General features: G+C 37.5%; 1 protein-coding gene across 1 annotated transcript in view; it reads right to left on the bottom strand.

Annotated features, from left to right (window-relative positions):
• Window positions 1-14620, bottom strand: part of LOC103917237 (potassium voltage-gated channel subfamily KQT member 1-like) — a 531450-nt gene that overhangs the window by 208123 nt on the left and 308707 nt on the right. The window contains exons 12-14 of the mRNA XM_009324351.1: window positions 11772-11847; window positions 8074-8168; window positions 7039-7079 (exon numbers count right to left, since the gene is read on the bottom strand). Of these exons, the coding sequence (XP_009322626.1) occupies window positions 7039-7079; window positions 8074-8168; window positions 11772-11847 (212 nt within the window). The remainder of the gene's footprint in view (window positions 1-7038; window positions 7080-8073; window positions 8169-11771; window positions 11848-14620) is intronic.

Below are 14620 nucleotides of genomic sequence, written 5' to 3'. Positions count from 1 at the left end.
ATGCATGTAGCTGTGTCATGTCCACCCCTTTATTGGCACGCAGCCTGTATAAGTCACAAAAGGCTGTGGTCTTTCCCATTTCTTATTAGCCTCCACGTAAATCAGCATTCAGCTCTAATTTACAAGCATTTTCCTCTAATACAGACCATCTTTAGAAGTAAATGGTGTGTGTATACAATGTGCAGAGCATTGTGGTAAGCAGGGTGGGCAGAAGTTCAGATAACATTGGTCTAGTACTTTTGATTTCTATCTCATGTTTATGCTTTCTCTCTCGAGTCTTTTCAAGATAAATGATTTTAGATTTCTTACAGTAGATTATTTGTTTTACATAGTTGAAAAGATTGCATGGCTAAGTATAAATCTGAAATGTCTTCATTTTTACATTCTTTGCTTTGTAATCCAAAATAACTCTCTTTTCGTATTGACTTTTGTCTGTTCTTTGTGTTGATCTGCAATTAGACAGACCAGCTAAGCAATCCAGTAACTGTGTACATATATGTGAAAGGCACAGGCACAAAGGAAACATGCATGATGATCATGAAAGGAAGCACAATTATTTATAACTGGATGAAAATACATATGGACAAATTTTAGATCAGAAGAAAAAACATATCTCGAAACAAGCTTGTGTCACATGGTTGGTATGATACAAAACATCATTTTATATACTTAGACTTGAATCAGATAAAACACTAGTATATAAGCAATAGGCATTATACTTCAGGAGACTGAATAGTTCTTGGGTCATCTAGTCCATTTCTCATTTTTATCAATATATAAATTTCTTTCCTGAAAGTCTTTGCCTTCCTGAGTATACATACTATTCTACTTTCAAAACAACATGATCCTGTATTTATTTCCTAGTATTTCCACAAAGATGGCCCATCTCTTTTTCTAGTGAACAACATGAGATGCCTCTTGTAAAAAAAATGAAAAATTTTTAGGTATTCCCCACACCAGTTGAGAAAACAAGAAAGGCCATCCCCAACCCTTTCCCCAAATGCAAGCACATGATGTAAATGGCATATTACTCATTATTCAAGTTTGTTTTCTTTTAAAAAAAACAGCAATTACCATCTGAAATGAGTAAAAGGAAAAGAGCGAATCAAATGAGGGACAGCAACATAATCTTAATTTTTTACTCAATTAGTGTGCTCCATCTCATCAGAATATACCAAACTTTTAAGAAAATAGATTTTTTTCTTTGGTTAGAAAAAATACTTATGGGGAGCATTAGGCCAGTGAACGAATTGCAGACAGATGGTCTGAAAATGATAAAAGCTGGAAATGATCTACTCTGCTTTTACAGAGTAAGAGTCCTTCCTTGATGTTTACTTTTATGGTGTATACAGCTAGAAGGGAGCTAACTCAAAAATTTTAAAATTTATTTGAAAGCCATTCATTTTTTTAAGCAGAAAATGAGGAATTTCAGCATTGTGACTAGGATACTAGTCACAATCTAGGATACTCCAGATTGCTAAAGACATCTCAAAAACTTGGCAAATTAGAACAAGTTCAGTACTTAGACTACAGAAAGCAGGATAGCGCAAGAGATACCGCTACCTTCTTCTGTCTAACTCAAGGCAACTACAGCCTTCTGTATCTGTGTTTGTTCAGTTCTGTAAAAGCTCTATGTTGGGAAAATTGTGATGAGCTTATGACAAGATCTAGATTCTTAGGTTTATAAACCAGGTGTGCTTCTGAAAACGCAAGTCAGGATTGCCCTTTTAAACCCTGGATCCATAAAATAGCAAATTACAAAGTTGCATTAGGCATCTTGACTTTTGACTTGAGTCTCTTCTCTTGTCAGCCAGAGCCTTTTACAACTTATAGGTAGAAGAAATTAAAAAGAGGTAAGACATAGTCCTAGTTCAGGCACTTGTGATTTCCCTCGGACAGCCTAAAGAAAATTAAAAAAGTAAACTACCAAAATATTTTAGTTTAGAAGGCTGTACTGCAACACAGAAAACTTTGTGATAAAGTTAACTGTTCCATGATGAAGGTTCAACAGCATACACCGAAAGTAGAAATTTCTAGCTTTTTCAAGTTGCAAAAATCTAGCTGCAGTGAGTAACTTGCCAGGTTAAAGACGCGCAATCACCTTTCAACTAATAAAACAGCCCTAAACAAAAGGTCTGTCTGCCTACCTGCTTCATTTATCCAGCCTCTGAGACGACACAATTTGCTCAAGTGGCTCACGAGGAACAATATAATCAATTTATTAGAGAGAAGTCATATACACTGAATCTGGTATGAACTACATCACATTTCTGCCCTTCCTCCAGAAGGTGCTGATGGCAGAATTTAGACACACTATCATTATACTATGTATGAAACAATTAGTATACCAAATTCAAAATGAAATGCAAGCTTCTCTATTAGCTTTTTATTAAGAATGCAATTCAACACTGTTTGGAGGACCTGGATGAACAATAACTTAGCTGCAGCTTCCAAGCCCTCAAAGTAGGAGATATGTGATATTTCTGCTGGCTCTTTGCATTGAGGTAGATCAACCCCAGTAATAAAATGAACTTTCAGAGACAAGATTGTGAACACCTGACAGCTAGAGAAAATGCCCTAAGTGGTTTTATTTTTGACCAAGTTCCCATGGATTTTGTCTCCAGGAGGGGTGGGATACATCAGTTCCTGCAGAAATATGGGTATCTCTCATTTCAAATACTAATTGACTTTAAAAGACAAAAATTAAACTAAGCGTATTTATTATGCTTTAAAAGATATTGTGACCTAATTTCTTCTTAACAGCTGGGAAGGAAATAGCATCAGAAAGCTTAGGTGGCATTTAATGGAAAAAAAAGGCAAACAATGGAACTGCCAAAATTTTACAAGAAATCCTTTTTCTCCAGGGATTCCCACCTGTATTATGCAGACCCAAGAGGTCCAGATGAACTGCAGATAAACATCAGACTTTTGCGTACTTTTCTGAACCCAAACACTGGATCTTTTGTTTTATCTTGGCATTATTCTTCACCTTTGCCCCTGAAAAGCTATAGTAAGTCTCAGAAATTGCATTCAAAAGCAATTAACTCCATCATGTGTAGTGAAGGTCAAGTATCACGCTCTTCTTACTTGTATCATTACGTGTCTGCTTTGTTAATTCAATAATTTTTATTAACATGTGCTTTGCCTCTATATCAACACTTTCAATTATTAAGCGGTTTGTTTACTATTACAGGAATCTTTGTTTCATCTTACAAAATTGCATTACCTGGAACACTGAGATGGGCTTTCAGTGAAACTAAGACATAGTCTTCTGGGTATACTCATAAAAATAGGATTCAAGTATTTGGAAAATCTATTCATTATCTTGATGTTTTTAAATCCACTCCTAACACTAGGAGTTTCAAAGAAAGCTAGTAGATGCCAAGACCAAAACAAACAAAGAGGGAGGATTCCTCGCAATATGTGTATGTGAAACTTAAATCATGAAAATTCTTGTCACAAAATATCACAGATGTTAAAAGTTTACAGGAGAAACTAGGCAAGCTTGTTGAGGACAAACCAGTTAGGACTACTAAATACACAGAAACCATGTCAGGAAGTCTCTGATCTGCAAATGGCTGAAAGCTTACAGGAAGGTTAGAGGCTTTTGCAAGCCCGTTTTTTAAACATTTCCCAAAGCACCTTGCTTTTGGCTCCGTTGGAGTCAGGACTGGTCTGACCCAGCACGGCTTTTATTCTGTTCTTGTATCCTTATCTTGTTTTAACACAGCTTTTAGTGCTTTTTATCTTTGAGAAACTAACTTGAAAAATAACAATAATTGCTTCCAGTGGATTCATATTCTGGATCTTTTATGACATCATTCACTTTTGAAAGGTAATAATACTATAGACACACTGCAATTACTTCATATAATATTATCACAGCTGACAACAGGGTTTCAGTAACAGCCTTATCCAAAACCCATTGAGGTCACTGGAAAGACTCCCATTCATTTTAACGGGCTTGGAATCAGACCTTAAGATTCTTTGAATGGGAGTATAATAAAACAGGAAAAAAAAGGAGCTGGAAAGGAAAATTATTCTGATGTTTTTCTCCTTGGCGGTTTAATTTTCTTTGCATTGTCATTTCTCTTTTGCCTGCCATCAATACAAAAATAACACAGTCTGGAGGAAACACCCATATTGTTTACAAAGGAGGTTTTTAGCAGTGCCTTTGAACTGGAAAAATATCATATTGAAAATACATTTTCAATGTAGAATAAGCCATCTATTCTGAGGAAAACTCAGGAAGAACTCTTTTTCCAGAGGAGGACAGTGCAAGAGTCTGTTTCCACCCAAAACAGACCAATACTATAACCACTCATTACTGTTCATCACTTCATTATTGGCAGGTTGCATAATGCTGGGACTAACTAACCCTAGTTTTAGTTCTGCAGACCATTTATTTATCTGGAACCACTTATCTTATTTTTGGATTTGTGGACAGTTTAGATAAAATAACTGCTAGATCAAATAACTTTTGGTTTTGGTCTTGCAAACCCATAACTGAGCTTACCAGGTTTTGCATCCTTAACAAGCATTTTACCTTTCCCAGTCAGTATTTATTTAGTCCATTCGAGGGCAGAGCCATATGTCTTTGCAAGAGGTATGGCTTTGTGGAGTCGGCATGCTGTGGAGGCAGACATCATTCTTAGCAGAGCCACCATGCTTTTGCATCTAAGAGAGCTGTCTCAAAGCAGCTATTCAGCAGTAATGTTGCAAGAAAAGACTAACAAGGGAAGCTAGTTGTGGGGACAGGGATGCCATAAGCTTCTCCAGAGCACAGATTATGGCTTTCCCAAACATCTCTGAAGTCCTATGATGCTCTCCACAGTAAGACTATCCATCATGAATTCTGAAGATGAGCCTAATCCAACTTATCTTACCTCTGGGAGCCAGTGTTTTTTTCCACATATTAAGTCAAAGCAAGAATTTTTGATAAAAAATGACAATGAATGATAAAAAAATGAGTGGCAGATTTTGACTTGAATTTCCCTCCCCCTGCCCTTAATCATCTGAGGTGGTATTTGCAGGTTATCTCTCCAGGACGTGGCTGGTACAGCAAGTTGCTGTGTAACCTTAGGCCTACAGGTAGATCATTCACATTGCTTCTATTGTCCAATGTTCTAGTGTAGGCTTTGCGTATGAGTTGCCCAGGACTGAATCAATCATGGACACAAACCCATGGCTCTTCCTCAGTAGAGGAAGACTCTTTTCAACACTTGAACATTTCAAACACTTGTTCAAATCCACAGACACACCTAAGATCCTCCCAATGGTTGCTGTGACCCTTTTGACCCAAGATTTGGTGAGAGTAAACTTCCTGAACATCTTCAGCTTCCCAAACTTCTCAGAACATTATTTCACAATTAGCATCTTTGCAGCCAACAATTCTAATTATTCCTCACCTCTGAAACAAGAAGCTGTTTCATAAAAAGTGCCTCTAATACTAGTCTTTTTGAGCACAAATTACAGTTCTAGTTTGGTAATGTTACATTTGAAATAAAATAATACATTCTTGGAGGTAAGCAAAGTTTTTTCCATAAATTTAGCTCGCACATTGTGGAATGAATTCCCAAGCATAAATATTTATAGATGTATTCAAGATGACGGATTATTTTCGTGTGGTCCAAAACCAGCTCAGCTACAGGGAGGGAGAATTGTACTACTGAGTCTTCTGCAGCAATCAGATGTTAAAAATGTGTTTTGAGAGATGCTCCTCATTCTGATAGTATAAATCATTTTAACCACTGATAATATGGCATTTTTCAAAGGCTCTGAAATAACTTTGGCACCCTCAGTTACACTTATGCCCATTAGTGCTCGAAGTCACTTGGGGATATGGGACTTCAGTTCCTAAGTCACTTTTGAGCTTGTAGGGACAGAGAATGAGACTGGAAATTTGAAGTCAATCTCTTCTGATAGAAGATAAACACTTCCTTCCATCCTTCCCATACAAGCACTCAAGCTTCTGATCTCCATGGGAAAACCACAAGGTTTTCCCAGAATCTCACCGCTGTGAATGGCCAGGGACTTCCCTCCTGGCCGTATGTTTTCAGCTTAAATGTATTTATGGCCAGTTCACAAACATTTGTTCTTCTGCTTGCACTGGCCTTTCCCTTACGTATATTTTTGCTTCACAGGTAATTACTCCCCTTGCAGAATTAACAGATGACCCTTTCCAGCCCTTTCTTTTGCTAGGTTAAAAAGAGCAAACTTCTGTTTCCCACTAATAGAATACGTTCCCTGGTCAGCCTAGTATATCTTCCCTATTTTTGTTGCAGTTAGTCTTTCCTAAAGATGTGGAATCAAATTTTTGCACAAGATACCACATAAAGCCTTACCTGAATTGTGTGCAAAGACATGCATACTTCCCTGTATGTCTTGAAAATCTCCCTCCTGATCCTAGGATCAGACTAATTTTTTCATGGATATATCACAGCATTTTCTTACGTTCAGTTGGCATTTGCTTATAACTAATTAGCAGACCAGACCTTTCTTTTTCTCAGACATGCCAGACTGTTCACCACTATTAGCATGTAGGAGATTTTTTTAATTAGTTTTCCTATGCTTGATCTTGCATTTTTTATGATTGAATTTCATACCACTTCTATTACTCTAGCTTTCAAGGCTACCCCACTTCTTCCTGAATGATACCCTTGATCTTCATTTGAGCTTTCCAAAACTGAAATCCATAGGTTGTTCAGAAAGGAAGAAATCTTTTAAAGTGGAACCAACATATATTCTAACCCCAGCACAGAAGATTTAGAATGAGTATTTTTGTGGAAAAATTTCCAGCAATATGTTTCCAACTCATCGTGCACTGATACCCATTTTTAGCACTTATTCTTAATTTCCATTTACTCCACTACCACCTGAATGCAAGGTATTTACCTTTCAACAGTCGTTCCAGGGCTTATTAACAGAATTATATATTCATGCATAGTTGGCTGGATTATAAATCCATATTACTGTAGCCATGGGTATTTTCACAAAGTTATGAAGCTAATAATTTTTCATAAAATGCAGTCACTATACCTGGGAGGAAAAGGCCTGGCTTTCCCAAGGAATGGTCCAATCTGAAAAGCAAACAGAATTACCAGCAGTGCAATTACCAAGCAAGTTAAACTGTTGCTAGGAAAAGCATAGGAGCATAATTTACATGAGAATTTACAGTAGCTTTAAACCTAAAACAAAGCAAGTAAAAACATGAGACTAGCATGATTTTCTGCACATACAGTCAGCAGTTCAGTTCTTTAGGGTTTTTTTCCAAAATCAAACCATATTATTATTGTTATTTTTGTGAGTACTAATATTTTATTTCTTAGACTTTCATGTTGTAACTAAAACATAGTTCTCCTGTGTCATATGTAATCTAATAACAAAGATTATACAAACAGAATGGCTTCTTAATAACATTTGCAACTATTCCTTGAATCTCACGCAGGCAGATTTAATATCTATATATGTTGACACAGTAGATTCCATTCAATAGGATTTTTTTTTTTTTTTTTTTTTTTCATTTCATTTAAGGGCCAGAGGAGTTCAGTCTGGTGTCCCAGTCTGCAGTGTTAATTTGTAAAGAGAAAAGCACTTTGTGCTGAAACAGAAGAGAGTAGTTTTGTGGCAAAATATTTCAGCTGCGATCCCCAAAGTCAGAGAAAGCATGTGCATGGAGGAATGTGGGAAGGGAAAAATTCCAGACAGAGAGGGGAGCACAAGCGAACCAGATTTCTCTCAGTTGTGGAGAACCACAGAGAGGGGACAGAAAGGTAAATCATTATTTGAACAGTTTTCTAAGAAGAGGGCAGAAAAACTCACTTCATACTATAAACTTCACAGCATGCGCCTTAATTTCTTTTAATTTCACTTGGAGGAGGAGAGGAGGATAAAGGATAATTGTAAACTTGGTCATAAAAAGGGTTAAAAATGACTCCAAGTTAAATCCTCTAGATATTGTGCTCCCTGTTGTGCTTGCAATTTTGGACAATTACTGTTCATTAAGTACACATCTCTCCTAAAGCCAGCTGGCACCAGAGAAATCAAATATTTCATGAGGTAGACAGGGCCTACCTTCTTTGAAGTTCTTTTATCCGAACCATCATATTGAGGTGTCCTTGTGAGTACTGTTCAATCACATCGCGCACGTCATACGGTTTCCGAGCTTGCTGTGAAAGGAGTCATACATGAGATTGAAAGGTAAGTATAGTTTAAACTTTATTTTTATTTCAGACAGGCCTTCATTCTATTTTTCATCTTCGAGAAGTTATTTGCTTGCCATTTTGCAATGGTTGTTGCAATGAATAAAAAATATGTAGGCATTGTAGGAGTGCATATTTATTGTGGGGATGGAGCCAACTGATTCCCATTACTGTCAGTTAGAGTCATGTCTTTATGTTACTTCATACTGAGCAAAATATTAGACCTTCACAGTGTATTTAAAAAACACAAAACCAAGATATATAATTTATCTAAGACGATCATGTGCGATATCTCTTGGCTCATTCCAAAACCATATGCTAATCAGAATGTCAGAGGACTGAACCACAGAGATAGGCCCAATTGATAACACTTGGACCCAGAATCAAATGCCTCTGAAGACTAAAGATGGCTGGTGACAGAAATATTATTGCTTAAGTAACTGGGAGGACAGACGCTTTGCATAAGTCTGAAGACTGCACGTAGATTTTGTTTGCGCTTCTTTGTCTTTAATGATACCTACGAGGTCAGGAAAAAAGGTGCAATTCAAATAAATAAAAAAGGACAGATAAAAATGCAAGAGAGCTAAAAAACTGCCATCTGCCCACCTTTATTCCCATTCTAATGAGAATCCAGATGCTTCTGCCAAGCTCTGGTTTCTTGCTATAACTACTAAGGCAGAATTTTGAAACAAGTCTAGAGAATTTGCATAAAGTGATGTGATTATAAAAAGCGCAGCATGGTAAAATTTTACCAAGTAAAATTAATTTGTGTGTGTGTCGGAATAAATGCAAATGATGTCCTTTCGAAAATACCGCCATTTTCAGAGCCACACCAACCCCTATGGGAAATGTGGGGCAAGATGTCTCCTTTTTGGCTCTGACTCAAGAAAAGAAGAAAAAAAAGAAAGGTAAACTGCAAATCTAGTAATTGGAAATTACTGAAAACAGCTCATTAGTCATCTTGTTGTCTGTTTCCACTCTGTCACAGCTTCAGCCAGAGCCATTAGCATGCACCACTGCACACATGCATTGAACACCTACAGTATGTGCTGGAGTCATGCTTGGAAGGCAGCCACAGGATCCTAGAAATTTCAAATGAAAGCATGGAACTGGAATGGAAACAAATCCTGTGAAATGAATGAAGAAGCAAAAGCTCTTCGTGATAAAATGCCTTCCTTGCGCTCAGCCGTCAGCACTTACCTGCATTATTACTTTCAGAAGAGTTCATGGCTTTGGTAGTGTGCATGTACATTTGTGTGCATTTGTGAGAAGAGATACTTTGTGGGGGAGGGAGGTTTCAGCTTTCAGTTTATCGCCTTTTTTTTTTTTTGCCTTCCCCAGCTTCACATTTTGCAGACGCTGACACATCACTATTTCTGGCCAGAAAAGCAGCCTATTGTCTTCACCCAGAGAAACAGTGCCAGTATCACTCTTTAGATTGACTAGCGGGGGTGCTTTGAGAGCATTTTGGCTAAATCCTCTGTCCTTTCCTTTGGACACTCTTTATTTAAACACGATGCATGGCGCAGAGCCTAGATGTGCTGGGGATTTTTCCCCACCTCCCTCCCCTCTCCCCCATGGGCTACTATGTGCATAATTAATTCTACTCATTCCCAATGAAATTTCTTTTCTCCCTCAAAAGAAGTCCTCTATCTGTATCCCTTTTACCAAATCACCAGCTCTGAATCCCATAGTTGCAAAGTCCTGTACAGTGCAGTCTGCCTGAGTCCTCTCTAAAGCATAGTAAAAATATCCTTCCAACGTTCACCATTTTTCTCTCCTCTTTTCCCATGAAGCTTTAGATCTGAGCATCTTATGTGCTGCCAAACTTTGGCACAATCTCTTGTCATGTTTTTATTAGGAAATGCTAGTACAATACAACTTAAGGCGGGAGGTTATGGGCTTCCAGGGAGGTTTGGTAAATGCAGAACTTGAAGAACTTCTTTAACTTTCATTGTGTCCATTCTGTCCATAATCCCAAATCCTGGCCATTTGGGCTCAGCATTCTACATCCAGCGTGCTTAGAGCTCCTAATGCAAAACTCAAAATAATATTACCCGGCTTTGAACTTCCAAAATCTAATTATCATGGGGAGTCCTATAAGCTATATTTCACAGTCCCAAGAAAGAAAAAAAAGTAAAATAATTCCTTCTTCTTCTTCCCTATTACTAACACCAACTCACAGAATCCTCTCCATAGACTGATCAAGTTCAGTTTTTAAGGTTTGGCATGACTGCTATTGGCTGACAGCTCCAGAACATTAGGTCTCTGGTGGTTTGAAATATCCTAATTTTTATCCTAACTCATTTATATACTGATTTTATTTTCCAGGAATGGTGTCTCTAATTTTCTTTCCTTTTTTTTTTTTTTTTTTTAATTTCCCATAGTGTTTATCTCTCTGGTGTATTTACAATATAATCCTGCTCTCCTGTTGTTTGCTGAATTAAACAAACTGACTTCTCCTAGTCTTCTTTCATAAGGCAAGGTCATCTGAAGACACATTTCTGCATGAGCTTGGGAAATGTACGTGCTGTTCTGTCTGCCCTAATTCAGAGTCTTCTGAGTGCTGTGAGCTTATCTCAGACTTCTATCCCATGCAATTAAGTGCTCAGCTGTAATCAAACTTGCTTGAAATTTAGGTTCTTGCTTTATCTTTTTAAAACCTCTTCAAAAGGATTATGAAAGTTGATTAACTTGCAGTGGACCCTCTTGGACAAAAAAGCATGAACCTTCAGATGGAAATAACAGGGGCTTTGAAAATTAGGCCAGAAGTTAATTATTCATTTCCATGGCATCACCAGCACATGGGTGATGAGAATGATGATACCAGAATCACATTCCAAACAAGTTTTATCATAACGGGCCTTAGTAAACAGGCAAAATGAGACAGTTTTTCCAATGCAGCACATTTAGTTTGAGCACTTTGTAACCTGATTGAGAAATTTAACTTAAGACTTCATAAAGACAGCAAATTTCCAGAGGGCAGATGCTTCACAATTTTATAAAAAACGGCCTCTCTATGATATCCCATTCTGGGAAACAAATTTGGAAATGTAGGCCACAAATGTGAAAGCAACTTTAGACAGCATAGTACTCATCAGTAAGGTCTATTGATCTGTCAGCCATACATAGCATGCAATTAGTTGAACGTTCTCTAACCAGTCGTTAGATGATCAGTATACACAGTAACAGTATTTTAGCAGACACTCCGATAAAGTCTTTTCCTCACTTCTTCTGGTAGATGGGTAAGTAGTTTATATATTGGTCAGTATAGTAAAACAAACAAACAGAACCCTAACAAAACAAATGCAGTAAAAAAGAAAAGCAAAAAATAACTATGCTGACTCCACAAATTCAGAAGGTTTTCGTATCATACTATATCCATGGATAGTTGATAGTTTTGCCCACACTATGAAAAAATCCACATAGAGTAAGTATGAGGCCGAGAGCCTAAGCAGTACCTTTGACTTATTCCAACTGCATACACAAAGACAAGTTCACTCTCAGAGCATTTTCAATGTCATATACTTAAGCTTACAAATTGTACTTATGGTTAATGGTGCTGCTTACCTGAAATTTTCTTCTGGCTACAAAATACTGCATTCTCCTGATGACTTTTACAGCTGTTCGATGTGCATCAGTTAATCTGCCAAGAAAGACAAACACAGACGTACACCAGTGGGGAAAAAAAAAGTAGGAGAAGTATCTTAATGGAAGATGTTGACTCTAAGCACCAAGATCTACAAATATGTTTTATGTCTACAATGCAAAATTGTAGCATAACACACTGCGTGTGCACGTGTATTTTGTTCTGTTGCTTTACCCTCTTGTATATTGTGGTTCTAAGTATAAAAAACTGATAAGTGAGACAATGAAAGCAGGTGTACAAAGATAATACACGTGGGGAGTATTAGACAGGATTACTGTCAATGCATACAACTGGCATCAGTTTGAAGAATGTGAAATGTTTTTAAACCATGACTGCATTCCTTATTTTGCATTTTTTGAGTGTTTGCCCATGAGCTCTATTGCACAGAAATTAAGTCCTTTAAAAAGTACTTTGAATTCTCTAGGAAGGAAAGAAAAATTGAAGTATTACATCTAAAAAAAATAAACATAACACACCCTCTCAGCACACATGTGTGTGTGCATGTGGCTGTCTGTGTTGGTATTCAAACACAGAACTGGACATATTATACCTTAGCAATATCACTTCACCCAGAGGACACTGCATTTGAAGAACATTAATTGTGCCACTTGGCTGGTGATTAATTACCACACCCCCTTATTTATGGTGAATTTTGGAGGGGTAAAAAGGAAGCAGGAATATGGTAATTATAAGAACAAGTATTTTATTTAAGCACTGACTCCCTCCCCATGGACTTATTCATTCATTCAAAATGAGTGAATTAAAGAAAACAAAATTTTCCTTCCAAGGAAGCTGCATTGTTAGGAAATCTATGTTCTATACAGACATCATCTTTGACATGTGATGATAACCCTAGGAAAGCTTGCCAGCAAGTTTCTCAAGTCTCCTGAAAACACAATCTGCAGCCTCTTCCCAGTGTATCTGACTGGGGAAAAGGAAGTATTGGTTAGGCCACCTACTTGGATGCCACAGTTTAGAAATCAAGTCTTTAAAAAGTGGAAAGATTACAGTGTATTATTTCAAAGTGAAGTAAATAAAAGCTAAACAAACAGGGACTGTATTTAAGAACTAGCATCGTTTTTCATTTTTATAATTTCTCTTTGATAAAATTAGTGCTTCTGATTGGGTGAGCCACAGGAACAGGGTTTTTAAAATAAGCTTTCAGTAGCTTTTTCTTGGTCTTTTCATGTCAGGTCCCAGTTTAATATTAAATACATGCACAAATATGTGTGAAACTCAGGTGTCTATACTACATATATCCTCACACTTCATGTATCTATGTATATTCATGCACATTCACTCATACACGCAAACACACAGAAGGCAATGCAGGGTGAGCACGATTCAAGAACCATCATTGTTGTATACCATCAAGAGCATTGCTAAGTATGAATCTTTGCATTTGTGTAAACGCATCAAAGGGATTTCAGAAGTGTCACTGACAGACTACCAGCAGTTTAGCCTACAGGATCTTTATTATGGTAAAAGAAAAGCTCTCAGCATGGCACTCGGGGCCCCAGCTGAGCTCCTGTGGCTGATGACTAGAATGGAGACAACATTCAGCTTGTAAATGGCACATACTTGATAGAGAAATCTTTGTCTGTCAGCCCTTACAAGTAATATGTATATATTTTTATAACCAGAACAGAATCACAATTTAAGGTTTAGGGTTTAGCCTTCCTCCTTTGTGTACCAGTTAAGATAAAAGCTTGACATTATCCCCTAGTTCTAAATGATGTGAGACTTCATATATATATTTAAGAGGGGTTTTTTTAGGGTAATCCATATGAGATGGTTCGTGCATTGTTTAAACAGCCTCAAATAGATAAGCTTAAAGAGATGGAAACAAACCAAGGCAGTAATTTCCTCCTAATTCCCCTCCTTCAGCAGAAATCAAGGCTACAGAACTTTTTCCAATGCGTTATCAACTTTAAGTGTCCAAAACCATGAGGCTGACTCTTGGAACCTGATGTACAGTTGAATAGGCCTCATTTTTAAAGAGAAAAGTTATTTATTTGTGAAATACAGCAAAGAAAATCACCTGACTATAATTCAAAAGCACTTGATATTGGCCTGTTCCAACTGGCAAAATTCACACCAATCTCATTGGGAGCAAATTTTGAAAAAGGAGGAAGTTACTGTTCAGATTCGATGGTCACTAGTATTAAACTGAGGGACAGAAATACATGAAACCTGGCTTTAATGGAAAAAAGACAGCGTGAAAAGGTGCAAATCCGTAGACTGAGATATGTGGATGTGTTATCTTAATTGCCTCAATAAATCCATAAGGAGCACAGCAGCTCCAGATGACAGAGGGCAGCTCTAGATGAATTAAACTCCCTGCTCTGTATAGTAAGCAGAGCGATCCTCCTGACGGCGGGTTGTGGCAGTGTGGCTGACTGTGATCCTAAACATTTTTGGAGATTTTAGCTGATTTTCATAAGTTTCCTAGCACTGATGAACAGAATGGATAATTATAGCTATTACTGGCCACGTTACATTTATCCCTGTATTTAGCCCAACACATTTATCCTGCTAAGCCTTGTATTTTAGTCCAAAACCTTGGATTAGGCAAAACCCTTTCAGCCTTGAGGGTGTCAGTCTGTTACATGCCAGAAGCATACAACAGGAGAGAACAAAAGGCCAGAGATGCTTTAGGTCATGCTTTAGTAATGCTCAATAGAAACACAACACTGCTTGCAGTGAATCTCCTAGATATTTTGAGATATGCAACTCATGAAACAACAACCCAGGGGGGTTGTGGTGGATA

This window comes from Pygoscelis adeliae, unplaced genomic scaffold (assembly GCF_000699105.1).
Source record: "Pygoscelis adeliae isolate BGI_AS28 unplaced genomic scaffold, ASM69910v1 Scaffold65, whole genome shotgun sequence".
In the NCBI taxonomy this organism is placed as follows: Eukaryota; Metazoa; Chordata; class Aves; order Sphenisciformes; family Spheniscidae; genus Pygoscelis; species Pygoscelis adeliae.
Note: the sequence above shows the minus strand (reverse complement) of the source record. Positions and strands in the feature narration are given on the sequence as shown.